Raw genomic sequence first — 27,499 nt, 5'->3', positions numbered from 1 at the left:
CACCATCAGATCCTGAGGCGAGGAGTTCAAGTAACCACCTGTGTTTACAGGCTACTTCCAGCTCTTGGATCTGTTGACCAACCTTTCACACCTGCCCCACACATCCTTCCTCCGCCACACACTAGTGGAAGATGGTAACAACTCACAGCTATTTGGGTTTCTGCACTGAACTCTAGACAATGATCCCATTGTGAGCTTTGAAATCACTAACAACTCGAGACAGTAAAAACTACTTTTTAATCATGTGTAGAAAACACTGAAGATCAGAATTGGCACCAACTTCAGAAAAATTTAACAGAAAAAATGAAATAAATAAGTGAAACATTCTGCTCTTAGCTCTGGGTGTCAGAGAGCCTCTGCTATTTCACACTCATTACAGAAGCATTTTAAACTGGTCGCTGTGAGCAGAACCACTGCTGGAATCCAAATGTTTCAGGAATGCTGTTTCTTCCTTAGAGCAGCTTCTGACAACAGTGGTCAGCTGAAAAATATTTTCATGTGGCATTCATGCATCTGCTGCATGAAATCTCACTGACTCACTAGTTTCCCGTGGGTGGAACGTTTTCATGGAGATACTGGAGAGCCAAATCTGTCCACTTCATTTCTTGCTCTTTCACAGACTCGGTGGTGCCACCGTTGTCTTGCTCTGGTTCAGGGAGCTCATTCTGAGAACAAAATAGAGGTACAATGCATTCCACACAAAATATACTTCCTGAAAGCAGCAGGTTGTTAAGGCTTTGTATGGATAAATAGAAACGAGACCAGAGGGTGCATCTCAACAACAAATATCATACATACTGATCCACTTAAAAATATTACTGGGCCCCGTTATGAACAATATTCTTTTCACATGAATATGGTGCTTAATCTGAAAGGTAAATTGGTTTTCCAGGACCCTGGGGCCTTGCTATACACTCAGACTGCACACACAGCGAAGGAGAATATATAGCAAATGCAAAGTAAGTAAATAACAGTGCAATGCAATTATTCCACTGCTTGTTTGCAATGCACTGCTTCTGCTGTTGGCAAGAATACAGATACTGCAGTTATTATAGCTGTTATTAAGACAACTGGTTCTGTAACATGTTTCATTCCCATGGCAGGTGAGAAATCCTTCCTCTCTATGTGCTGGACTCAGGTGTGGCTGTGCTGGACCAATAGTAGAAGTCAGAACTCCCTTCTATTATTTGTTCTCTGTGTTGCTGTACTGCTGCAGTCACACTGAGTGAGTGCTATTCTGCCAGATACCATTTGGGCAGGAATTCTGAGTTCTAGATCTCTGGAAATCCCAGCATGAGCTAACTAAAATATTTCTGTTTTGAAAACAGTGTATGATTCGAGCCCATTTGAGTTCCCAGGAATCTCTCAAGTGGGCACTGGAGCAAATGCTCAGGACAGGCTCAAAGAGCACTTCACAGCCATTCTGTTTGCTCCTGTACAGTGCTCCTGAGTAAGTCTCCTGTGAATTCGTGCTACTTTTCCCATGTGATCAAAGGCAATCTCATCTCTGGGAATCTTTATATCCACAGCCAGGCCTTTCTTTCTATTATTAGTTGGTGAGGCTTCCTGCTCTGGGGCTGCCATCTGTATGTGACTGTAAGTAGCCCAAGAGGTGGCTGTAAGGGAAGAACAGTAATGTTTGGACTCAAGGTAAAGGCAAATGTCAGTAAGGAACCAGTTTATAATACTCAGCCTGCTTTATAAATGTTATCCCAAGCAATAGGGGGTTTGGGCTCTTTTATCTGACAATTACAGTTCTGCAAGATCCCTCCCTCAAACCCAGCTCTTGGCAGAAAAACCTGTGAGCTGTATATATGGATTTTGGGGTTGTGCAGCTGCTCCTTGTCCTCTCTGAAAAGCCAGTGGTGGAAAGGCTAAAGCTTGAGCCACGTCACAATTTGGAAATGTGTCTATGCTGAAGGAGACCAACACCCCATGATCCCCACAACTGCCTTGTCAGTGCTAGCCAGGGTAAAGCTTGTGCACCAGAGAGAACAAGGAAAGGGAAAATCCTCAGCTACCTCCTGCTTCCCTGGAAGTTTCACAGTAGCTAAGCAAAGGTTTCAGAGTGGGAGATCTGAAGCTTCAACTCTGGGCTTTGTGGGATCAGCAGGAGCTTTTCCCCCGCTGCCCCTCTCCCACCCTGCAGCTGTGCCCTGGATGAAAGGACAGCTGCCATGCCTTGGACATGGCACTGCAGGTGCCAGTGCATTCACTGCTGTCCTTGAACTGCCAACAGCAATACTGGATCTGGAAAAGACTGACTGGAAACAGGTACGAAAAGTTTTCAGCTTCTTTTAATGGAATTTCAGGAAGTGGAAATAAAGTGTAACCAAGACTGCAGCTGTCAGCGTGAGACTGATCATCTCTGTTCTCCAAACCAGAACTTCTCCCTGATGCCAAACCCAAAACAGTGTGAAGGGGAGGGCACTCCAGTTCTGAGAAGATTCAATAACTGGTCAGGGGAAGGGGGACAGAAACATCCAAGTCCTCATGCACACAGGAGTGACTGGCATATAGGGCAAGGAAAGAGTCAGATCCATCCCAGGAGCCCTTTGTACAAATCAGCTGCACCACAAGCAATACCCTGTGCTGTTTCTTGGAAGGGGCTGAGATAAACACAGCAGCCTTAACTCAGATTGATAAGCAGCAATTCACCTACCAGAGGGATAGCCACGTCCTCGTAGGGCAATTTATCTTCCCTCCACGCGTCATCGATCAAATCCAGGATCCTGCCATCCCTCTGCACCTCGCTGTCCATCCTCACAGCAGGTGAGTGCAGCTAAACCTGTGACACAAAGCAGATGCTGTTCCCAACAACATCCCCAGCCAAGGAGCTGCAGTTCGGACTCTGAGCTTGCTCTAGTTTGGATCTAATTCATGTTAAGATTAAATTGTTAAGATTAAACTTGATTTTCCTAATCCTCTCAAAAAGGGGTTATAACCACAGAAGAACTACTTCACCTGAAAAGAACACTATTAAAAGTGATTTGCAGATTGATATGCATCAGAGATGAATATATAAAACCAGCAGGTTTTTATTAATGATATTTACACGTGTTTATATCTACTGACTAGAAGCCTACTTTGAGTGAGTTTGAGCACCCCTGTAACTCTGCCAAGAGCCCTTTGCTGCCCTGAGCAGTGCTGTGTCTCACCCAGGGCTTCACCAGTCTGGGAGAGTCACAACAAAGGATTTCACGGCACCCAGAATCCTGCCCGAACATGAAGTCCAGGAAACTGGTGAAACAGAAGAAAAACAAGACCTATCTTTCACCCCCGGCTACAAGAATCCCTCCGGGGTGTCTCACTGTACTCTGCCCTCCCTGAAGTGTCACGTCAGGGACTCGCCCCGGTGTGACCCTGCGGTTCGATCGTGCCGGGGTAGGTGACTACAGGTATTTATTTTACACCAGACCAGGGTAGGTGACTACAGGTATTTATTTAAATACACCCCGCTGCACGGGGGCGGCGATGGGCACCGGGCTGAGCGGTCCCAGCCCCGGGGCCGTGCGATCCGCGCTGCTCCCGGCCGATATAGCCCCGTGTGCCCCGTCTCCCCACTGTGTCCCTCTCCGGTGTCCCCTCCGTGGTACCTTCAGTACCGCCCCGAATGACCCCGCAGTGTTCTCCCGGTGTCCCCCCGCGGTCCCCTCGGTACCCCCCCGAATATTCCCCCGTGGTGCCCCCCCCAGTGTCCGTCCCCGCAGACCCTAACCCCATGATCCCCCTGGTAGCTCCCCCAGTGTCCCCTCCCGGCGTCCCCCCCGTGCCCTCCCATATACCCCCCGTGTGTCCCCCCGGTATTCCCCACGATGTCCCCCCGTGTGTCCCCCCGATATTCCCCGCCATGTCCCCCCGTGTGTCCCCCCGGTATTCCCCGCGGTGTCCCCCCGGTATTCCCCGCCATGTCCCCCCCTGTCCTCGCAGTGTCCCCTGCCCGCCGTACCCTGCCCGTGTCCGGGCCCAGCCGTGCGCAGGCGCGGCTCCCGCGCAGGCGCAGTGCTGCCGGGCCGGGCCGGGTCCGGTCCGCCGTTAGGTGGGGAAAGGCGGGAGAAGGGAAGGAGGGAGGAAAGGGAGGGAAGGAAGGGAGAGAAGGCCGGCGGGTGCGGGGTGTTTGCGGGGAGGGAGGCGAGGGGAGCGGCGCTGGAAGGGCCCCGGGCAGCGAAACTTGCCGCGGCGGGTGCGGGGTAAACACCGTGAATGGGAGAGCGGGGAGGCTCCTGCTGGGGAGGAGCGGGAGCGCAGCGGGAATAGGGAATGCTCTGCCGGGGCCGGCGGCAGTGCCCGGACACGCTGGCCGCGGTCACTCCTGCAGCCACCTCACAGGCTTTAGCTGCGCCAGGGGAGGTTGAGGTCAGGCATTGGGAAGAAATTCTTCACGGGAAGGGCTGTCCAGCACTGGAAGGGTCTGCCCGGGGAGGTGGAGGGATCTCCACCCCCGGACGTGTTTCAGGAAGGACTGGACGTGGCACTCGGTGCTCTGGGCTGGGTGACAAAGTGATGTTCGGTCATAGCTTGGACTCAACGATCCTGGAGGTCTTTTCCAACCTGATTCTGTGATTCTTCCCCCGGCGACGGGTGGTGTGCACCGGGCTCCTGCCGCAGGTGGCATTCCGGCCGCTGGCACGTCTGTGGCGGTGCTTTTGGGAGGTTATTGCTTTTTCTGTTCATTGTAAGCATATTTCCAGCAACACTTCGAAATTGCATCTTTCTATGTTTTTAGATACAAAGTATTCCCAGTCTTTTCTTATGGGTACTGTTCTTAAGTCCTCCTGTATATTGTCTGGTTTTCTCCACTTGACTCTACAACAGTTCTCTATCGAGTTGGGGTGATAAGCCTTGTTTATTTTTAAATGTTTTGGGGTTTGTTTGTTTGGGGTTTTTTTGTTGGTTGGTTTGGTTTTTTTCCAAATATTTCCATTTTCTTCATTTTTTCAGAAGTGACCAGCCAGCTGTCCTTGCTTCAGCTGTAGTTAATGAGGGAGATTGTCCTCTCTTGTGGTAGCTGTGGGGGTCTTTACTTCAGGTGCCTGTGATTTGCTGTGACTAAAGGCAATGTCTCTGAGCCTCTACACTGGCACTATGTGACTTGCAAGCTCGAGAGGCCAAAATTTAATACTAAACAATGAACCTGATGAAGCATAAACCAGGGTAGAAGTGTCTGATTTTAAGGCTTTCCCCCAAAACGTGGGTGAGGTGGCAGGTATGCAAAGTTGGCACATTCAGGTGTACTGTGGGGGCCCTGCTTAAGGGATGACAGAAGCAAGGGCATGTCGTGGTAGGACAGGGCTAGATTGGATATTAGGAAGGAATTCTTCCCTTTGAGGGTACTGAGGCCCTGGCACAGGTTGCCCAGAGAAGCTGTGGTTGCTCCATCCCTGGAATTGTTGGATGGGGCTTGGAGCAACCTGGTCTAGTGGAAGATATCCCTGCCCATGGCAGGGAATGGAATAAGATGATTTTTAAGGTCCCTTCCAACCCAAACTGTTCTAGAATTCTATGCTGTCTCTCTCCTCATGTCTCTGCCCACTGAAAATTGATTCTGTGTAGGTGTGATTAGAATTGTTGAGAAGAGCTGCTACTGTTTGATGTCTGCTGTTGCCACCTGGAGAACTCTTGGAATGCTGTCAGCAGCTCAGGGGATGTGCTCATCTGCTCTCCTCAGCACCCTGCCCTCAGCAGTACCATGAAGGTGTTGTGCATACTGATGGAGTTTTGTTAAGCACAGACAGGACCAAAGAGAGACAAAACATTATCAGAATAGGGATAGGATTTTTTTTCTGTCTATTTTCTGTATGAGTGTGATTTAAAACACAGCAGAACTCCCAAGGGCAGGCTTTAATCCCTGGATGGTGTTTGAAGTGCTCTAGAAGAGGATAGAAGCTTCTTAGGGAAATGAAAACAGAGCTGAGCCTACATTTCTAAAGTCTCCCTTGCTCCCCTTCTGTTGATTGCTAAATGATGCCATATTAATCTTTGAGGAAGTTGTTGGAAGGATCCATCTTCAATACTTGAGACAGTGTATAGGTTTTGGAAAGAGGAAATGGTGTTAATACCTCCACAAGGTGAAACCAAAGTTTGTGTCCTCAGGATGAGTTTAACCATTTCTGTGCTAGAGAGCTGCAGTTTCATGGAGGAGCCACTGAAATAAATTCTGGCTTTTTGACTGTGGTTCCATGGTAACTTTTTATTCCCTGTTTTTGCCTTTAATGTGAACCCTTCTTGCTTCACCAGTATGTGAAATTTCTATGTGTGTGCACACGTACATGTTTTTGTGACTTAAAAGGTGTGATTTTTAACTAAAACGATGTACTGCTACTGTCAAGCTGTTCAACTTATTTTCATAATTTAAGACATAACTTAAGAGGAATTTTTAAGGAGTTCCTTTATTTGGCAGATATTTGGCTTACAAGTTGGTGAAGGTGACCATTGTTTTCCTCACCTGTAACTGCATGCTCATTGTAATTTTTTTAACTTCTTTGCTTTGTGGGCTTCTGCTTTTTCTGCAGTTGGGTGGAGAAGCAGCCTTGTTCCTGCATTCCCATGGGTGACCACTGCTTTCCTGTACTCCCCTAGCTGCTGAAGCAACCAGGATTTGGTGATGGAGGCTTTGCTGGAAGGAATGCAGAGAAATGAGCAGGGGAGGTGTGTATGCAACTGTACACAGCAGTCATTCAAAAGGATTTAAGTATTAACCTTCCCTCCTATTCAGAATAAATCCTCAGGTATCGGTGTGCAGTGGCCTTCACCTGGTGCAGAAGCAAAGTCACTGCCTGAGCTGGCTTTGCAATAAGCCCTGGACAGGTATTATGTTAGCAATTTAGTTTTACATCTTCCTGAAAACCTTCCACCTCGTTTGTTTTTTTTTTTTCTGGTTGTTTTAAACCCTTCTTGTGAATAAATATTTATTTTGTAGCAGCCCTGCAAGGTTAATGAGGTGTGACTTTGTTATCTGTTTTTATTGAAAACATCTGATTATTTCCTGCTCATATTGAAACTGCAGAGTCCCATTCAGCTCTGAGGAATCCTTAATGCTCTGTCTGAGGTGAAAGGATGTAGACTTTTCCATCCCCGAGAGAGACTGTAGTGACAATAATGGAACAAAATGTTTTCTGTGTTAAACAGGCGTGAAGCAAAAGTCACTGATGCTGTTTTCCCAGTCATCCTTGAGAATGTGACTGAGATTTATTTGATACTGTATCTTCTTCAGAGAACTGGTTGCAAAAATCAAGTTTAGACTTAGCTACATGTTAGCAGATGCTGTGAAGGAAATGTTCCTGCTCTGCATAATAGCTGCTAATTTTTTGGTAACTCACAGGACAGGGTGAGCTTCAAATATGACTGATTTTGGCTCCTTTAAGAAATATTTCTTTCCCTATAGAAAAACTGCCAAGTTTTGCAGTGTGCACACGTACAGGGAGAGCAGAGAAATTTCTATCCCTTAACCTATTGATTTCCATTTCTTTTCAGTTCTCCCTGTTTGACAGGCAAATTAAAGGGGTAAAGATCATTATGGAGTTCACCACCCTCTAGGGCTGTGTCTGGCAAGCCTTAATATTGTCCCTGGCTTAGCAGCTTGGGAAGTTTTAGAGGAGTTACTGGAATTGGCTTCAATAATTACTGCACCAAATTAGAAGTCTGGGCGTTGCTAGGGCACATGTGCTCCCTGATGGATTGCGAGGGTTGGATTCTTCATTATCATGTTGTCATCCAGCCCCCTCTGCTTCGAGGTTTGTCTGCATTTGTGATAAACTTCTGTTTTCAGGAGCTGAAAGCTCGGCTGTAAGATTCCTCTGGTGACTGAAGCTTGGTCTAAAATGCCTCTGCCTGGAGAGCAGTTAAGGCAAATACAAAATATGAATTAAACATGCTTTGGTTCACTTAGATAATGCATAGTCCTGGGGCAAAGGGACGAATGTCTAAATGATGTGGCTTAGTGGGCATGGGTGGTATTGGGTCAAAGGTTGCACTTGATGGTCTTGGAGGTCTTTTCCAACCCTAATGATTCCGTGATTCTGTTTCTCTGCAAGCTGATTTGCAAAGAGTTCAAAGCCCTGCGTGTGCACGGTTGGTGCCTTGGTGCAAGTCAGTGTGTTCTCTGCCTTTGTTGGTTTGGGACCCCAGTCCCCTGTTGGGTGATGCTGCTTTTACCTCCAGGCTCCTTCCCTTCCAGCGGCGGGTTCCTGACCTCCTGCGAGGCCGAGCTGCAGGAGCTGATGAAGCAGATTGACATCATGGTGGCTCACAAGAAATCCGAGTGGGAAGGGCAGACACAGGCTCTGGAAGCTTGCCTGAGTGCTCGGGAGAAGGAGCTTTCCTCTGCCAGGGCTGCTCTGCAGGAAAAACAGAAGGAGGTACCTCCATTTCCTACTGTTTTCTGTTTGGAGACAACCGGTGTGTTTTACCTGTTAGAATCAGGAAATTAGGAATAGAATTTACAGAGGGGCCTGTTGGAACAAGATGTCCAGTTCATAATTCCGTCAAAGTCAAATGATCAACTCCTCAAAGGGTTGGTGGAATTCACAGATTGAATGCTCAGTTTCTAGAGAGAACCCAGAGATGCTGTAGCAGCAATGGACAGCCCAGCAACCTGCTGGTAGAAAAAAAACCCCAATTTCCTACTGTAAACTACACTAAGATATTGCTGGGAGATTCTCCAAGGGCTGTTTTATGCAGCTCAGGTTTTGTGGTCTTTAATTAAAGGCCTGGGGGAAGTGCAAAAAATTTCTGTATTGGTGAAGAAGTATCAGTAAGTGAAATTTTTGCACAAGATGTGGGCCAGTTGAGCCACAGGATTTTCATTTGCAGGAATGGTGATTTTTATCATATAGGTTATCATTGATCAATTGTGTTTTCTCAAGACACTTGAAATATTTCTTACCCTGAAAAAGTGAACATGGATTTCAAGACTGAACTGTAAAGTTTGGTTAAAGTCACTACTGGAGTATATTCATGCTTTTGGTTTAGTCATGTGAGTTTTCTGTGGGGATTTCTTTTAATTTCACTTTGTCCTTTGGACCTGCAGTTAGAAAAGTGGGTACCCTGGGAGAAAAAAGGACAAAACTGAGTCACAGGAGCAGTTGAATCAGTATAAGGGAGGTCTTCTGCATTTCAAAGCCCCAATTATTTCTTTCTCCCTCATAATTTGGAATTTGTTTTTTACCTGAGCATAGTAAGATAATGACAGGGCCAGCCTTTCTCTTGGTAGGTAGCTTGAAATTGTAATGCATATTTGTGAAGAATTTGATGAAGATACTGATAAGAAGTAGCCTTTTTGGCACAAGCCAAACCTGTCAGCTTCATCCCCAAAAATGAAAGCCAGAAACTGGCTCAAATAAAGAGAGCAGAACTGAAGCAGTTCTGGCCCCAGCCTACCAAAGATTTAGGCATAGATTTAATCTGATTCATAGTGAGGGACCCCATTGAAACCTCCTAGTACTTACTAACCTAAAGTCTGCTTCCACTGCTGTATTTATTTGCTTTTTAACTCTTGGTTCAGGTTGGCCTGTTGCGGCGCCAGGTCGAAGAGGTGGAAAAATCCAAGCAGGACATGGCTAGAGAGTATGAACAACAGCTGAAGACGTTCCAAGAGGAGGTGAGTTGCAAAAAGAGAGGTTTGGTTTTTAGTTCCCACTTGATGTACAATGCAACAGGTGAAATACTTTGCATCGTGGCTTTTGTTTAAATGCTGTGGTTTTAAACCTCCCCATTCTCTCAGTGTTTATGTGCTTGCAAAAAAAGAGCACTGAACGTAGACAAAGCGACGTTTTTGTGGTTCACTTGGCCAGTTGTTTGTGCTTCAGAGGAACTTGGTGACGAACAGAGAACTGCTGGAGTAGAAACGTGGAGTAGATGTTTTCATGTGCTGGAGATCTGCAGAAGTTTACTGCAAAAATGACCTGTGTCTGCCCATCCCAGTCACTGGTTCTGGAGCTGCCATGGGTACAAGGCAGCAGCAGTTTGCTCTTTCAGCATTTCTGAAATTCAGAAAGGGTGGAAGTGTAACTGCCTGGCTTGTGTGAGATCAAGAAATAACAGTGGTGTGTAGTCTCATCTTTTTGCCTCTGTTTGAGTCTGATGATGTTGGTAAGGATTTCGTCCTCTCAAGGCACATTAGTCTTAATACACATAATAAAAACTAAGTATACTCAGAAAATACTGTTTGACAATAATTTCAGAGCTTTCAACTCCCGCTCACCGCAAGGTGGTAGCTGTGCTGCAGGTGGTGTAACAGCATTCCAGGTTTAGGGCTGAACTCTTTGCCTGTCTCCACTTGCTTGCCAGTGGCAGGGAGTTAACTGGCCTGAGCAGCTCGGAGAGCACTGACCTGTTTTCTCTGGAGGGTTGGGCCTGGTTCCTGCTCACTCTAAGCCATAAGTGAAATTAATTTGGTAGTCTCTGCTCTGACGACAGAAGGCATCTGTCCTCATTTAAAACACCTCACTGTTCCATATGACTAACAGTCTTCATTCACTGGCTGCTCCCACTGGAATTGTGCATAGGCTGCAAAGCAAAGCTGAGGTGCACTGGCAGCTCTGCCTAAATTGCTAAGGCTGAAATACAGAGTGTGTTGTGGCCTAAATTGCAGTGTGTGGGTGTTTTACCCACACAGTATTAATGCTGATGACGTTGAGCTCCAATATTCCTCAGTCTTCTGTTCTTAGTACTGTTTGGGGAAATTATTTCTGTCTCTGTTTACCACCATTTCCAGTGCAATTACAGGTACAGTGTCTAACTCACTGAGACTGTAGAAAGAATAAACCTCTTATCTCCCAATGTGTTTGGCAAAAGATGTTGGTATTAACTTTAAGCCTGTACATCTGTCTGTTCCTGTTGAACACACCAAAGTACTGAATGCATTATGTCTTGAATCAAATATTTATTCTTCTCGTGGTCCTTCTGTTCATCCATGGGCGTAGCTTTCTCCATCAGTAAAATGGGAATGATGCCTTCTCAAATTCCTGTGGCTATTTGGAAACTTTTTATTTAATAGTTGAGTAGAGGGGAGATCATCGGATGGAAAACTCTCTTCCAGTTGCAAGTGATTATTTGCACAGAGGGTCATTTAAATGTCAAGAGTTTTTTCCTCATTCCTGCTCCTGATATGACTCCAGCATCCTAGCAGCGGGCGTAGGAGTGATATTTTCTGTTGGCATTCTCCTCTCATTGTGAAATACATGGTGTATCTAAGCAGAAAATGACAGATGAAGTGGTGTTGTTATTATGGGTAATGGCAATTCTCAAATCTTCCTTCTCCCAGTAAGTGGGAGAGTTCCAGTTCCCACCTGTGCTGCACAAGTGTATTTTATCCACCCAGGAATCTGTCGCTGTGTGTGGTGTGGTGGGTGTGCTCCTCTGTGGGAGGAGATCAGCCACAGGTCCTGCCGGCTCTTCCTGTGGCCGGGAGCCACCTGTAGAGAGAGGGATGTGCTCTTGCTGCATTGACAGCTACATGTTAACCTCCATCTTATCATTTTAGTCATGCTTTAATCGTGATAAGACAGGTTTAATTAAAGCTGCCGATGTCACCACTTCAGTGGCATCTTGCTCCTCTCACACAGCTCAGCCTGTTTTGCAATGCTGTTGGTATAATAGGCTCATTATCCCAATGGAAGCCTTCTCTTGTGAGCTGTGTGGCCTTGATGAGGGGATTGTTTGTGTGAACCATTCTGTGTGCCTTCTCTCAAAGGGCTCTGTAATTTCTGCCTTGGGGCCTTGAGCAAAGCTGTCTCTCTCACTGTCTCCTCGTAGTTGTCCCGGCTGAGGAGGAGCTATGAGAAGCTGCAGAAGAAAAAAGCAAGAGGAGGCAGAGGGGATGCTAACAAGGGACAAGAAGGAGATGAGTTTGAATTGAGCAGACTGACCAGGAAGCTGGAGGTATGTGATGAAAAAGCAAGTGCTGACCAGTTTGTATGTATTAACTGACTTACTGGTGACTGAGTTGTCAACTAGGAAGAGGACTGAATCCTGTTTAAGGAGTACTCTTCATCAACTCTCCAGGTGTAGCTCTTCTCAACTGCTTCTGTAATAAAGGCAATTTCCTGCACTGGAGCCTCTGAGTACACAGGATAAACCTTGGTGTTGTTCTTAGACTAAATGAAAGGAAGAAGGTGCTGAAAGAATAATAAATTATGTGAATGGAATGAGTTCCAGTGTGGGGAGGTTGTATTCTCACTTTTTTTGAGGAGGAGGGAGCTACATGTCAAACTTCTTCTCAACCCTCTCTTGTCTTTTAATCTTTCTGCTCTGCTTAGCTCAACCCCACTCAGTTTTCTCCTCCTGTACCCCAAAGATGTGGTAACACACACACCTGCCTGACACAGTGCCCAGTTTCTGGGGCAGAGATTAGCATTCAAGTTCTGCACTTCATTCTTGTCATCTCAGTGATTTCAATAGCAGCATGTTCTGGAAGCTGAAGCCGGTCTGAATTGTTAAACCCCTGACAGCAAACCCATGAAACCAGCCATGAATCTGTTGGCACTTAACATTTGTAAACAGCAATAATTGACACTGACGTTTTACCTCGGGAGGGGAGGGAATGCAGCGAGCACAGTGTGTGAGGGTTCTGTGCTGCTGAGCCGGTGCATCAGGTGACTGGCCAATGGTTTCCCTGCTGTGGGGAAAGGTGTGTGAGGATACGGTGGGAGAGAAGGCAAATGTGGATGTGAACTGGAAGGGGATGTGCTGCCCCTGCTGTCCTTGCAGGAGTTCCGACAGAAATCGCTCGAGTGGGAGAAGCAGCGCCTGCGGTACCAGCAGCAGGTGGCATCGCTGGAGGCTCAGCGCAAGGCTCTGGCAGAGCACTCCGAGCTCGTGCAGGTACAATTAACGTGCCCAAAGTTTCTGTTTTGTTTGTGCCAGCGGGTGGGAGGGAGGGAGAGGCTGATGAAATCTCCCAGGCTTCCATCCAGTTCAGGTTGCCATTGAAGTGACTTTTAATGTCCCGGTGGAATAAGGTTTACTTGTACAAGTGCTGTATGGAAAAAAGATCTGGAGTCTGTCAGCAGAGATTAGATAAACCTTGTGCAACTCTCCCTGACACCCCTCTGGTTAGCAGAGAAGACAGTAGGATGCATCTTTCCCTGGGAGGCAGAGACCACAGCATATGATACTTTAAAATAGCTGTTACATCATGTTATCTAGTTGAAAGCTGTGTACCTGCCAGCAGCTAAATATGTGCCTTGTGGGTCCAGCTCAGAGGGTGCTGCTGGAAAATATTCTTTCCCTACAACAGAGACTTTAACAAAGTACTGAACTAGCAGCATTTTTCAGCCCCCCCTCCTTTTTTTTTTAGCAGTCTCCTAAGGCAAGGCTGCTGTTCCTGCAAAGCTGATGGCTCAGGGAGGTAGTGGTGCTGCAGCAGAGTGAGATGAATTGACCTAGAGCACAGCTGTGAAGTCACACTGACACAATCACAGCAGACATTGATAAGAAGCTCTTGCTGGGGACTTTGCACTTAATGGGCTCCTGAGTTGCTCTTGAGTGGAAGCTCCTGCAAGGAGGGAGTCTGTGATGACAGGACTGAAGCTGGCTCTGACAGGGCCTTTGTGAGAGGCTGACACCAGTAGGTCTGCAAATGCAGAGAGAGTCCTTGAGCAGAAGGTCTCGCTGCTCTGCTGTCTGTGTGTCGTTGATGGCTCAATTGTCTGAGCACAGATGTGTCCTTGGAGCGAGGGCTGGGACTCTGGGGCTCAGAGTTGCTCTTCCTGTGGTGCAGCAGAAAACCAGGAATTTGAGGAGGTTTTCCTGAAGCGGCGTAGGTGACTTAGGTACTGTGAACAGACTGCCTGGATCCTCAACTGCCTTGAAAAGCCCAGCATGGAAGGGCTACATTTTTGCCTTTGATGTTTCTGTATGTTTTGTGTGCTTGGTTGTCTTGCTGGCACAAAGTCGTGCTGAGATCCATGACCATGGAGTACTTCCCCTCTCTCCTTTAATCTGGCTTCCCCTCATCCCTTGCAGAACAGCTTAGGGAAGCCTGGCATTCTTCTGCAGTTCTGAGCACATTCTGTAACACCTGCAGCCTTAAAGTCAGCAGGTGAAACCTGGAATTCTGTGCTGGCCTGCATGTTCTGTGGATGAAAATAAGAGACAGCTTAAATGTTTTCTTAATGCAGAAATAAATATTCAGGCAGTCTGGTACTCTGGTTTCTCGGGTGCAGAAAGGCTGTGCTTTACTCTTGCCCCTCCTGATTACCTTTTCTGTCATGACTATTCAATTAATAATGAAAGGCTGTGATCAAAATTATACCATAGTCTTGCAAATGCACAGTTCCTATAGTATTCTAAGTTATGAGGCATTATGTGCCAGGCAATAAACCAAGGTACGTGGTGATTCTCAAGCTGGCAGGAATTGCTACTCTTAGAAATTGGGAGTATAAGACTACTCAAATATTTTGTTTCAGCCTTTAAAAATTCAAAGGTTCTATATGAAAAGGGAATATATGAAATGAATGTTCGTAGAAGCTTATGTGAGAGCTGGCTTGTTAAATTTCACCAGCTAGCTGTGTGGAAAGAAATGCTATGAAATAAGGTATTGTGCCTATAAATAATAGAGCATGTATTGTCTGCTAGTCATAGGTTCCTTGCAACTTTTTTGTCTACATTAAAACAATGAAACATTCAAAGTGAACATTCTCCCAGGCTGCTGGAACCACGTATTTAGTGCAGAGAGCAGAGCAAATTGGCTGTTACCCAGTTTGGTTTTGGGGCTGTTTGGTGGTTGTGGGGTTTCCATTGTGCACCCAGAGCTGCTTTCTGTCCTGGTGTGGAATTAACAGGGATTAACGGTTGGGTAGCCTCTGGTTTGTGCATGGTACTTACAAACCTTCTCACCTGCAGCCGTTTGTCCTGGCCTAGCCTTGGGTTCATGAGCCAGAAACAGCAGGTGGCTTTGTTCTTAGTTCATACTCGTGCAGCTGGAGTGCTTTGAGATCCTCATTTCTCAGATTCTCTTTGAACCCCTTTTGGAATCAGAGGGCCCCTTCTTTTTTTCATTTTCTTATTTTTATTCTGTTTGCCTTCAGAAGTGTTACCCCTGGTGTAACCCTGGGGCAGCGCTTTCCCTGCTTCCCTGGAAGGTCACGTTGCGTACTTTAGAATGTGGCTCAGTACACCAAGAAATCAGTAGTTGTGTTGAACGTGGTTTGCTACACTGTGTTTTCTGTGATTTACCTTTAATGCACACCAACTGCTGTTGGCAGACCCAGCTTGCCAATCGGAAGCAGATCCTGGACTCGGTGGAGCTGGCCAGCCGCTCGGAAATCCAGCACTTAACCAGCAAGCTGGAGAGGGCCAATGACACCATCAGTGCCAACGAGCTGGAGGTGGAGAGGCTGAACATGAGAGTGGATGACCTGAGCGAGAACAACCGCCAGATTCTGGCAGATCAGCAGAGAGTGCAAGAGGAATTAAGGCAGTCCAAGAAAATGGTAGAGGTCAGTGGAGGAGCTGTTATGAAACTGGGTCTAAAAGCAGTGCTGGTGAGAAGTAGTGGGAAGGCTTTTAATCCCAGAGCTTTTGTCTCTTTCTAGAGCCTTTGTAAAGTTCCCGATTGGCCTCAAAACTGATCTTGTACCCCTGTGCTGCTCTGCAGTATTTCCAAAGGTCCTAAAATATCACAGCAAACAGATTTGGTCCACCTTGCAACAGTCATTCCTTCTCCCTCCTGTGCAGGTGCTGCAGGATGAGAAGAGGGAACTGAAAGCCACCTTGCAGTCTCAAGAGGATTTCATTGACAACTCCAAGCTGCAGCAGGAACAGTTACAGAAAGAGCTGGCCAGGATGACTGAAACTCTTCACACAAAGGAATTCCTCATCAGGTAGCATCTGGACCTCACTGGTACTTAGGCTCTTGAATCCAGATCTACATTCCAGGTTCTCCCTGGAATGAGGACAGTAGCAGCATTTTCACGCAGCTGGATCTGTGTTGGTTGTGTCTAGAGTGGTGTGCTGTAGTTTCTCACAAGTGCTGCCTTGCAGTGTTTGCCAAATTACATTGCTCTTGAAATCAGCTGACGATCAGTGAAGAGTGTGGAAGGAACCCGATTTCCCCTCAGCTGGGTTTCTGGAGGCAGCACAGGGCTTTTGAAGTTGTTTTCCTCAGGCATTTTCAGTCAAGTGCTGGAGGCTGTTCGGGGTTGATAACGTGCTTATTAACATAACTGAAAGTTCTCTCTGATTTAATGATGTCAGACTGGGACCTTGGTGAGGTAACTACATCTGTGACAAAATCATCTTGGCCTTCCCCTTCTGCACTGGCAACGTGCAGAAGCTGTTGGGTTCTGGTGGCTGTGTCAGAAGGCTTGGGTGTTGCTCACCTACCAGCCAGACTGTGTCTGTCAGGGAGGCCAACATCAAACTAAAATGTAGTCTTTTTCAGTCAGCATGAACTCAGGCAGGGGCTGTCACCCAGCTGTGTGTTTGCTTCCTCACCTGCTGCTGGGCTCTGTATTTTTCAGAGAATTCCAAGAAAACAGTGGTCGTGTTCCCTGTATCAGCAAACTCAGATGTGATGTTTCTGTGCTGAGACTGAAGTTGAGGTTTCTCCTTAGGGCCCTGGAGGAACGCTTGCAAGGGAAGCAGTTGTCCTCTCCAGAGCTGGAGCATGTGCTGCTGCAGCTGGATGCTGCCCAGAAGAAGGAACAGCACTTGCAGTCGGAGGTGACTCGTCTGGAGAACAGGTAGCCCACTGCTTGCTCCCCCTGGAAGTGCAATTAATCTTGAATAATAATACAGCACCTAATTGTATTCATCGAGTTAACCGGTCCCACTGATTTTTGTAGGCTTGTTTTAAATATCAAAGGGCTAAAGAAATCAAGTGCTATTCATTTTGCAGTGTAATAGTGAGACTGTTTTGCTAATTGGTTGGCTGCTTTTCACTGCACACTGTGGGTGTTCTCAGTGTTCCAGCTTGCTTAGGCTGAGCACCTTCCCACTAATAGGTTAAGGAGCCTTTGTTAGGGAGCTGGTAAGAACCAGATCGAGATTTTTCATGAGATAAGAGTTATAAACAGGTCTGCCTGGAGAGATTGTGGACTGCCCATTCCTGGAGGTGTTCAACACCAGGCTGGGTGGGGGTTGGAGCAAGAACCAGGTCTCATGGAAGGTGTCCCTGCCCTTGGCAGGGGGATGGAACGAGATGAGCTTTGAGGTCCCTCCCAACCCAAACCATCCTGTGATTCTGTGATTCCTCTCTGAGTTTGTGGTTTTCAGATTAATGTTTGCATGGGAAGTTTGTAATCTTAGTATGGTAAAGGAATAAACAAGAAACAGCTATCATCTGTTAGGTCAGCTTCCTGATCTCTTTTGAAATGATTTTGGAAGGCAAACCCAAAGGATTGGTAAGGAGCTTTGGGTTGAGTCCTGTTTCTATTGCGATGGACGTAAGAGACTGCTTGGAAGATCAGAGTTTCTCTCTGACCATTTCCCCCTCCTTGGGGTATTCTAATCTGTCCTTTTACATTTTCACCCAGCCTGGTGTCTTCAAATGCCAGGTGTGTGCAGCTGAGGGAGGAGCTGGGTGAGAATATCAAAGAGCTGCAGTCCATGGTAGACCACCAGACTGAGTCAAAGGCGGAGATTAAAAAGGTAACGTGACTTTGTTCCTGGGGGTTGGGAAGGCACTGGAGGAGTGAGCTGATCCCACGTGTGCCATGTGCACAGGCAGCACAGTTCCAAGGGGACCAAGGGCTGGGGTGCTGTGGAGGCAGGGATGTGCTGAAGGTAAGGAGCACACCTGACAGGAGGAGTTGAGAGGATGTGTTTGCAGGTGTCTGAACTTGGCTTTGTGAGCATCTCCTGGGCCTACCCTACATCTCACAGTACTTCTGTACACTGTGAAAATACCTGAATTAGTGCTGGAGGGACAAATATGCCAAGAAATTAGGGTCTGGAATCACGAGTTTAAGCCTAATACAGGCTCCCAACAGGATGAAGAGCAGAGAGGGAATGAGTTTGCTGTGATATGTCCTATCACACTAGATACAGGGCTTCAAGTGTGTTCTAGTCCATATGTGAATTAGGGAGTTTGTTTCGGGCTTGGTACCTGGATGTGAAGTCAGGGGCTGGGAGGATGGAGCTGCTCACCTGCACGAGGGCCTCACCCCAGTGCTTGAGCACCCAAGGGGAACAAGCCCTCCACAAGGCTTGACTTTAAATAATGGTCTGGATCAGCCGCTGTGAGAGCTTTCACTGCAGCCTGGTAGAGTGGAAACCTCATTGGACTTGAGTGAAAAACATCACTTGTGTGGAAATCCTTCATCCTTTATTCTGAATGTGTAGAGGTGCAGATCTTGCCAGAGATGTGTGCTTGGTTACACATCTAAACAGCCACACAGTAAATGAATCTCCCACAGGCTGCTGGGGAGGAGAGAGAGATTTATGATGGCTGTTTCTATTTTATATACTTGGGAGGCATTGAGGTGACATGGAGATAAATCACCATGTGTACAGTATTTACATGGCTAGGCAGAGATCATCTGGTTCAATTTTCTAAAATGCTTGTAATACTCAGAAAAATCCTGCATGTTTGGGTGGTTAATATTTTTGACTAATGAAATGGAATCCTGGGGAAGAAATTATGCTGCTGTTGTTCTTTTGTGTCACTGAATAAATATACAGTGTGCCTACCAGAATACTGTATGCAGTGCAGGTCTGCCACCTCAAAAAAGAATTACATAAACCAAGATAAGGTATGGAAAAAGATGACCCAAAGGATGGAGTGTTTTTTATACAAGGAACAGCTGAATGGAATAGGACTTAGCAAACTGGAAAAGAGATGAGATTGAACAGACTAAAAATAAAATCATGCCTGTCATGTGGAAAGTAAATAGGGAATGATTATTGTCTCATAATGCAGAGACTAGTGGTCATCACATGTAGTTATGAAAACAAAGAGATATATTTTTACCCTGTGCATAGCTGGCTGGTGGAAGTTTGCCATGAGTAGCTCTAGTTGCTACAAGCTAATATCGATTCAGAAGACTTAGGACAAATTAATTCCTGGAAGAAAAATCTGGCTTGAGCTATTTAAAGTTGCCATCCTTAAATGGTATCTTTAAATATCTCAGGAAGGCAGAGTGGCAAATTGCAAGGTTATATTATCCAAGTGTTACTGTGCTTCCACAGTGATGGTGGACCTTTGGCTCTCTGGTGTTGGTCACCAAGGTCCAGTGGTGAGTTAAAGAGACTGTAATTTGATGAATTATGGATCTTCCAAAGTGCTTCACAGCATGTAACTCCTGTCTTGTCCCACTTGGCAGTTTATGGTGTGGGAAAGGACTGGGATGAGGTGGCTTTCAATCAAGAAGGACAGACATGCACAGAGGGCTTGTTACATAGAGCCTTTTGTTTTCCAGTACTGAGATATCACATTGTTGTGTGCGATACTTCGCTTTCTTTGCTGAAACATCTTCTAAAAGCTCGTGGGTGGTGTGTGCATGTCCCCCTCCAGCTGAAAGAGCAGCTCTCTCATGCTGAACAAACACACAGCAGTGAGCTGGAAGGGATGAAAAGGGAGATCTCCAGGCTGACACAGGAGCTGCACCAGCGGGACATCACCATTGCATCGGCAAGTGACTCCACGTCAGACCTGGAACAGCAGCTGAGGGCGGAGGTTGAAAGAGCAGAGAGGAAAGCAGTGGAGCACAGGGTAAAAAAGGCAGAACACTCTCATGCTGTCCATTTAAGGGATCTGAAGGCTTGGAATACCATCCTGCTTTTTAGTTATATTCACAGTTTCCTTCTTTCTTTAGCCTTTGAACAAAGACTTTGAGACCTTTCTGATGGAATCTTCTAATCCGTGGTGTTCACTGGATCTGTCTTGCTGCTGCTTTTCAAACCAGTAACTGATAGTCCCACAGAATTCTTTGGAATCCCAAAGAAGTCTTTGGAATCCCACAGAACTCATGCTGATTAGGCCTGGATGCATGACATCTTTGGAAGCTCAAGAAAATGACTGTGCATGGTTATTTTTATGGCCTTCTCTGTAGGGTCCCTGCACAGCTAACGGCCCAAACCTTGCTCTGTGCTTGAATTTGAGGGTGGAAAATGCTTGGAGGGTGTCGTGGGTATGTGCTCTCTTCTTTTTCTAAGCTTGTTGTTTGCCCCTGTCTCCTCAGGTAGTTCTGGTCCAGCTGGAAACCTTGAGGTTGGAAAACCGTCATCTCTCAGAGAAGCTGGAAAAAACCAAGTGTGGTGTGCTGGAGGTATGCACTGAGAACCAGGAAATGGGAAGGGGCTGGTGGTGTATATTCCCACCCTGGAGCAGTCAGAGTCTTTGCCCAGGCCTCTCAAAATGTGTGGTAGAGTTCAGTGAACTTAAAACCCAAGCAAAAGGGGCAGTCTGTGAGGAAAGAAGGTGCAGAAATAGTGAGTGTTTGTTCAGCCAGAGAGTGGTGAGAAAAACTGCAGGAACAGCCATCATCTGTTTCTTCTCCATGGGCTCTGGCCCATGGCTTGTAGTACATTTTATTACACTTCCATTTTATGCCAGTTTACCTCAAACCTCTCATTCTGAATCTGTGACATCCTTTTGGCCTGTCCCAGAGCTGTAACTGCTCTGGTCCTTGAAATAACTGGGGAGAGAACATGTTCTCCCCTGGTGAGGAGCTGTTCAGCAGGGCTGGCCCTGGCAGTCCAAGGGCAGATTTTAACCTGGGAATATGGGCTGGATGCCTTGGGATAGTGCACCAGGAAGGGGCCCTGTGGTGGGCTGCTGCTGCTGTGGCACTCCTGAGATTTGGTGAGGCCCTCTTGGCCAGAGGGGAGAAGGGGAGCCTGCATGGAAAAGGTGCAGCCTTGACAGGAATAATACCTTGGAGTTGGTTCATTTTAGTGGCTGCAATAAGGAAGAAATGGTTGGTTTACAAGTTCTGTCTCACCTAAAGCAGAATGGATGCTTCCCAGGGGGCAAGGACTGGATTCAGACAGCTGACAACCTAATGGGAATATAGCAGAGCTTTTATCCTGTCAGATCTGTGGGAAGGAAATACTTTGCTCTACTATTAGTTTGGGGTGATTGTCAAATGTGCCAAGTTCTTGGGAGGGTGTTGAACAGAAGCTTGTGGCTGTTTAGATGGAGAAAAAGCAGAGCTTTCCAGAGGGCTGATATGAAACCGAATAACCTGAGGCCCATTACTTCTGCTTGAAAAGTTCCTGGTGGCTTTTGCCTGTGTGACTTCCCAAAAACTTGGTAGCAGGTTGCAAAGTAAGAAATCTGCTTTAAAAAAAAAAAAAGCTCCATAGACCCATGAAACAGGAGCTGCTGATCTTGGCCAGGTGGTCCTAATGCACATTTGGAAAGTCCTTAGATACAGCCGTGATGACAATGAATGAAGCATCTAAATTTAATAGAACTGGCAAAAAGGAAGCGGGAAGAAGCAAGTTGTTCAGAGTTTCAAAAAGAAAGGCCAGGTTGAAATGCAGGTGAACTATTCTTGGTCCTTATTTTCCTGTTTTCAAAAGCATTCAGTGGTGAGAGACTTGCTTTCCCAGGTGGATCAGCACAGCCTGTCTGGATGCAGACCCAGTGATGCATATATAACTGATTTTCCCTCAGGAAAGCCTGGAAAGCTTTGCCAGTCAAAATCGAGGTTAGAGGATGGGCCTTAAGGAATCTCTTGCTGGCCTTTGCTCTGGGTCTGACTGTGGTGTCCTGCAAACCAGAACTTTTGACTTCAGCCCTTCTCGGTCTGTTAGGGAAAAGATGTGACCCTGAGAGCCCTCAGGGAAGACTGTGCTGTCGAGCTGCACAAGCTGAAGTCTGAGAACCAGCAGCTGCGGAAGGACCTCGCGGAGACCAGGGCGAAGCTGGAGGTCAGTGCGCGGCTCTGCCCGGATGAACCTCAGGGCACTGCCCAGCAGGAGCCAGGCAAAGAGCCCCAGGCCAGGGCTGTGCAGCACAGGTGAGTGTGGCACGACCCCCGAGCATGGGGGAGAGCAGAGGGTGTGGGGATGTGTGGGTTTAACGACGTGCTGTGTGTGTAGCGTCTCTCTCCAGCACATTGTGCGTCTGGGAGAACACAAGGACTGTTTGGGAATCTGCCTTTGTGCTTTCAGCAGTGCAATAGCTTCGAGTCCCAGCTGGTTTGTGTTCTGCAGAGCCAGCAGTGTTTGTCTTTTGTCTGCCTTTGCCTCTCTCTCTGATTGAGCAGCAGTCTGTGCTTCTTTTGGTGACAGGATTAGATGTGGCCCAGGCAGCTGCGCTCCTTTCTGTTGCAGTTTTAGGATGTACAGGCTGTAGTTTTTGGTATCTACAGTAGCAGAAGAGGGAGAGAGAATTCCCTAGGGACTGGATGTGCATCTGGAAGTGCTGTGGAAACAAGTTTGGATTGCCAGGGCTGTTAGTAACATCTCTGTTAATTGTTATCTCTGTGTGAGTTTTTGCTGGAGTTCAGCTGCTAAGAGGCAAACTCAGTTCTGTGCTCAAACCTGCCTTCCAGGACAGCTCGGAAAGCACAGCACATGCAGGATGAACAAGCAGCCAGGATACATCTCCAGCCTGATGGGACTGCTCAGCATCATCGTGGGGAGCCCCAGAAAGGTGGGGCTGCTGAAACCGGACCTGTGCTCCCCGAGATGGGTGAGCCACCCTCCCAGACCAGCAGGAAGAACTGCCAGGAGTCACCTGCCTTGCTGGGAGCAGAGCCTTTGCTCCATGTGGTGGATGGAAACAAAGATTTTGCAGATGAAGCATCCAAGCAGCCTGTCTCGAATCATCAGAGAGAATCTGTGCCTTTGGTAAGCAGTTGTACAGGAGCTGGTTGCTATTCAACAGCTGAAAATAGACCTGGGTTCTCATCTGGCAAAAGGAGACAGGTTTTTGACTGCATGACTTGGCTGCGTGGTGTGCATAAAACAAACATTAAACAGGGAGGGACAACCACTGCTGGATGGTTACAGTTGGCCAGTGGCATCCATGTGGTGGCTCCTCAGAACTCCTTGGGGAAAGGCTTTGTGTTTGTGTTGTTGCTCAGCTAATTCCAGGAACATGTGGTTCTCTCCATGCTGGTGCTGTACCTCAGTGTGTACCACGACCTGCTCGTGTCCCCTCTGAATTCTGCCTCAGCCTTTGGCCTGGCTCTGTAGCAGTGGCTCAGAGTGGATGTGGTGTGCTGAGTGTTTCAGTGTTTCACAGTCTCTGAGTGACTGGTTGCTGCACATCTGTAAAGCACAGGGTGAGTTTGACCCCTCTGAGTGGGGCTGCAGCAGTCAGCACACTGAACTTAAAGTTGCTTATCCTAGCTGATGGGAAAGTCTGAAATCCCTGCTTCACTGCACAAGGGGAGGCTGCTATTTTCCCCAGTTGCTGATCACACTTTTTTAGTAGGGAGCAGTGTTGGCAGTTTCTCTGTCCTTTTACCTCAGCTCAGTTGCTGGAGCACTTGCCCAAGATACAGGAAATTTGGACTGAATCACTTCTTCCTGTAGTAATTCAGGGAGGGGAGAATGCTGAGTACTGGTCCTTGCTCCAGATGTTTGCCCTAGCAGTGTTCAGAACATTTTCTCCTCTGTTTGTGTGTTGTTAGCAGTGACAACAGCTATTTTTGTTTTGTGGGGAGCCCAGAGAAGAGGCTCTAAGGCTGATGCACAGATAAGTGGAGGCTTGTAAGGTCTGTAGATCTTGATGAGATTTACTTGAAACTTGATTGTTTCAAGACTAGAGTAGTTAGTGGGCATGTCCAAAAAGCAATATTGGGAGCTCAGGGAACTGTAATATTCTAAATGGAAACTCCTCAGGTTGCAGTATTGGAGCTGAAGTGTGAACAGTTCCACTTCAGGGTCTGAGAAGCTCTAGGGCTTGATGTTTAGTAGAAGAGGACATGCTGCTTTTTGTTTTGAGAGGTAGAAATAAGCTTTCTAAGGAAATGCAGATATTTTTCCTGGTGTTGACTGGGTCTCCCTGCTCATGGTCAGGTCCAGGGTCTTTAAATCAGTTCATTTAACATCAGGAGAGGAGAAATTCTCATCAGTAGGCAGTAGTGGGGTGGGAGAGATTTGCCTGTTATCTACAGCCTTTTTCTGCTTCCCTTTGTCCCTGGCTGTTGATAAAAGACCTGAAAACCACAAGACTCCAGAATCTGGAAATAACCACTAACTTTCTCTTGCCAAGACAATGAGGCAAATTATCTGTAATGGAAAGCAGCCCCTTAGTAACCTTATATATCACATGCCAGCCCCTGTGCAGGAGGCTTCTCTTCATCAACTTGTACATTAAGCCTGGTTTACAATGTTGTTTTTGTAAGTTAATAACTTGTGGTAAGTGATGTGAGGAGCAGGAATAGTTCTTGACTGTAGAGGAAAGAATCTGGTGTAGTTTGTTGACCACTGCTGGCTGGACTGAGGTGCTGTTCCCTGAGCCGTGAGAGGAGTTTGGTCTGTACTTGCCTGTGGGATTATACCAGAAGCCCATTATTTCAGGGAAGAACAGGAGGTATATAAAACACAGCAGTGCTGGCCCAGTCTGGCAGTGCTTTCCCTTCCCTGGATCCCAAACTCTGAGGTGGTGCTGCTCACTGGGATTGTCATGGAGATGAGAAGCAGGATGTAAACCTCGAGGTACACTAACGCCCAGAAGAAAACCCTGGGTATGCTGTAGTGACCTTCTTTAGCCCTGATTCTTTAGTACTGATTTATTGGCAATCTTGGCTTGTTGAAAGCAATGACTGTTGGCTGGACATGTTGGCTGTTGGGAGGGACATGACCTATGATACAGGTGTGAGACCTGAGTGCTTATTCTGCCCAAGAAGGTGGAAGTGACCCAAGAGCCCTTCAGGAGCGTGTTCAGTTGTGTGGTTTGCAGATCAGTGGTGTTTCTGGCTGAAACTTGGAATGAAGGAATACCTGATATCCCTTTGTTTCCCTTTAGTGCCCCTTGCCTACAGCTTCTGTTGGATCAATAGCTGCAAGATACCTGGAAGAGGAAGAAGTGAGATCCCAGCACATCCTGGAATGTCTGAACGCTCACATTGAGGAGCTGAAAAAAGAGAGTGCAAAGATAGTGAGACGGTTTGAACACCAGGAGTGATGTTTCTTGTGGAATTGGAATGCTGGAATATGTGGTTCCAGACTGTGACTGGGGTGGTGCCTATAAATCACTTGCCATCAGAATTTGAGAGGCTGTGTCTCCCACTTGGAGCTGAATCAGCAGGATGGGAGCTGAGGGAAAGGAACTCCTCTCTAACATGTTTGTTCTGATGAAAGGTGTTACACCACAAACATTTTAGTCAGCTTGGTAGGTCAGAGACCTGCATCAGAGCTCACAAAGACTTTGGTGTTTTTAAGAAGCAAACCACTTGCTAATTTTTATGTAAAGTATTTAAAGTATATTTTATACATGTAAAAGCACTGAAATAAACCAGAATGACAAACACCTTTTTTTCTTGTTCATGCAAATGCACAAAGTGAATCTCTGGTGGCTTATCTTGCCTTCTCATCTGGAACTTGGATCAACACCTTTTCCATCACAGCATAGCCGTGTTCTTCAAGGAACAAGGAATATAATTCCTCTTTCCTTTAGGCTACCTCCATTTTCTCCAGTTAATTTGCCCTTAGTGAAATTTCTTAGTATTTCCTGGTTCATGCAACTTCTGCCCTTTGCTGTCTGTGTGGTATCTGGTGTCTTTATCTTGCCATGCACGGTGCTTGAAGTGCTGCAAAATAGCTGAGGAATGAATGGCTGAATTCTGGTTGTGGTCATGGCTCTTGGAAAAGAGAGTAGTTGGAATGGGCAATGACACTGGATGGGAGGAGAACCCACAAACAGGTGAGGTTCATCCACAGAGCAGCTGCTGTGTGAGCTGGTGTCAGCCTGGTTGGAATCTGGGCAGTCCAGTTGAACTGCTGCATTTAAATGCATCTGTGACCTCTCTTTGGGAATATATTTGGTCTTTCCTTGAGGAAGGTAAGCTATTAATGAGTGAACAGAACTTATTTCTTAAGAACTTGATTTCTTCCAGGGGCTCTCTGCAGTTCTCCTGTGTCTGAGCCTGCTCAGGTTTTGTGCAGGCAAACCTTGGGACAGAGGCATCCCTCGTCTGTGTCCATAAGTTTCCTGTTCCCTTCTGTCAACTTCAACTTGTCTTAGAGCAGCTTGATGCTGTCAATAAACGGGAATTCAAAAGCACCACACATGCAAAACCCAAGCGTTAGGTGAGGCAGATGAGTCCAGCAAAGGTGATGCCTGGCTGCAGACTGGGACTGCACTTGGTCATGCAACTCTGCATTCCAGAGTTCAAAGACCTTTGAATCCAAAAGTCCTTTTATTTTGGCTTTCTTCTGGAGTTCTTTGCACAGGATAAAACCTTCCAATCCCTTCTGGATTCTCCTTGTGCAGCCTTTTTAATGAAGTGCTGAACTGCCCACAACGGGCTCTTCAGAGCTGTCCACAGGTAAGTGTTTTTGGGACATCCACCTTGTCCGTCCAGATCTCAAATAAGGACGTGTTGGCCACGGGGCATTTGGATAAAAACTGAACAGCAGAATAGAACAAACTGCTTCCTTTTTGCAGATGAACCTCTAGGTGCACCCAGTGTGTGATATGCCAGAACCCTTAGGGATTCCTCAAGTCCTTAGGGATGCCAGCAATTTCATTTTTTAAATGATACCTCCCAAATAGCACTATATTTCCTGAGGATTTGTTAAGTTAGTTACCAAGTGTTGCATCATGCAGTGTTTTCAGAAGTTTAGAAGGCATTTTACCTCATTACTTACTGGTGTTCTCTTCCATATTCCTTTCCTTGAGGTACACTGGCAGTTCATGCTGGCAGAAGGGAAGAGCAAGCCTGAAGATGATCCATTTGTTTAATTAGCAGCTATAATCCTACAGTGTTTATCAATTTCTAATACCTGTAATAAGTAACTTTGTTGAGAGAGTAGGCTGTAAAACCTTGAACTAATGTGACCTAAAGTAAAATTTAGGGGAACTGCTGAGTTCCTTCTCTGTGCTGGTGTGTGTGCTCTGTCCTTCCCACCTTCTTTCTTTGCAGATGTCCCAAGATAACTGAGAAGTCTGTTCCAGAGCTGTTCTCCTGGTGTTGGAGCCTTGGCTGCGCTGAAGAATGCACATTTTTTATGAGGGGGAGGAGAAGAAGCCGTGTTTATCCCGGAGGGAGATGTCACAGCAAGTGCAGACTTCTGAGGTGCTTTTATCTGGGGCTGCAGGGTTTTTCAGGCCTTTGCAGTGTCAAACCTGCCTTAGAATAATCACCTGGCCCTGGAAGCTTTATAATTAAGGAAGCAGGAGAGAGGTTCTGTGTCTTTGAACTGATGCCTTCGATAGCACTAAAGAATTTCTCGCACATTTGCAGGGCTGAGCCAGATGTTTGTTTTCTGTCTGAGACAAAAGTGTGGAACTTTATTCGCAGTACTTGCTTTTGTACATCACCAGAGTGGGAAGCTGTGCAGGCTCTCTCTGTCTTCATTGTGCCAGAAATGTTCTGCTGTGGGTGTGGCAGTGCTTTGGGTCACTCTTTACGTTGAGGAGTTAAAGTCTGTC

General features: G+C 46.7%; 2 protein-coding genes across 4 annotated transcripts; one reads left to right on the top strand and one right to left on the bottom strand.

The window, feature by feature from the left end:
• Positions 1-218: 218 nt before the first annotated feature.
• Positions 219-2,782, bottom strand: ANAPC13 (anaphase promoting complex subunit 13). Its single transcript, XM_064666670.1, has 2 exons — positions 2,663-2,782; positions 219-665 (listed from the first exon to the last, which is right to left on the bottom strand). Exons 1-2 carry the CDS (start codon positions 2,759-2,761, stop codon positions 540-542), a joined length of 225 nt encoding a protein of 74 aa, XP_064522740.1. The 5' UTR covers positions 2,762-2,782; the 3' UTR covers positions 219-539.
• Positions 2,783-3,251: 469 nt separating this feature from the next.
• Positions 3,252-25,375, top strand: CEP63 (centrosomal protein 63). 3 transcript variants are annotated; one of them, XM_064666659.1, is made up of 15 exons: positions 3,252-3,384; positions 6,513-6,648; positions 8,177-8,357; positions 9,503-9,598; positions 11,755-11,880; positions 12,709-12,822; positions 15,207-15,440; positions 15,679-15,824; positions 16,557-16,685; positions 17,478-17,592; positions 19,457-19,654; positions 20,124-20,210; positions 21,703-21,908; positions 22,446-22,743; positions 24,872-25,375. In XM_064666659.1, the coding sequence occupies exons 2-15, from the start codon at positions 6,605-6,607 to the stop codon at positions 25,028-25,030; spliced, it is 2,133 nt and encodes a 710-aa protein (XP_064522729.1). In that variant the 5' UTR covers positions 3,252-3,384; positions 6,513-6,604; the 3' UTR covers positions 25,031-25,375. The 3 variants fall into 3 exon arrangements, with proteins under 3 accessions (XP_064522729.1, XP_064522730.1, XP_064522731.1); XM_064666660.1 differs by having other exon boundaries at positions 3,309-3,398; XM_064666661.1 differs by lacking the exon at positions 3,252-3,384 and adding an exon at positions 4,018-4,039.
• The last annotated feature ends 2,124 nt before the right edge of the window (positions 25,376-27,499 follow it).

The sequence above is a fragment of the Pseudopipra pipra genome, chromosome 10 (assembly GCF_036250125.1).
Source record: "Pseudopipra pipra isolate bDixPip1 chromosome 10, bDixPip1.hap1, whole genome shotgun sequence".
NCBI classification, from domain to species: Eukaryota; Metazoa; Chordata; class Aves; order Passeriformes; family Pipridae; genus Pseudopipra; species Pseudopipra pipra.
The sequence above is the reverse complement of the archived record's forward strand: the minus strand, read 5'-3'. Positions and strand labels throughout refer to the sequence as shown.

Excerpts from the sequence above, each read along its gene's own strand:
- ANAPC13 (XM_064666670.1), bottom strand. The coding sequence starts at position 2,761 with ATGGACAGCGAGGTGCAGAGGGATGGCAGGATCCTGGATTTGATCGAT. Across the intron at positions 666-2,662 it reads AGGACGTGGCTATCCCTCTG|AATGAGCTCCCTGAACCAGA; the intron begins GTAGGTGAATTG and ends TTTTGTTCTCAG.
- CEP63 (XM_064666659.1), top strand. The coding sequence starts at position 6,605 with ATGGAGGCTTTGCTGGAAGGAATGCAGAGAAATGAGCAGGGGAG. Across the intron at positions 20,211-21,702 it reads CCAAGTGTGGTGTGCTGGAG|GGAAAAGATGTGACCCTGAG; the intron begins GTATGCACTGAG and ends TCGGTCTGTTAG. Across the intron at positions 21,909-22,445 it reads GCCAGGGCTGTGCAGCACAG|GACAGCTCGGAAAGCACAGC; the intron begins GTGAGTGTGGCA and ends CCTGCCTTCCAG.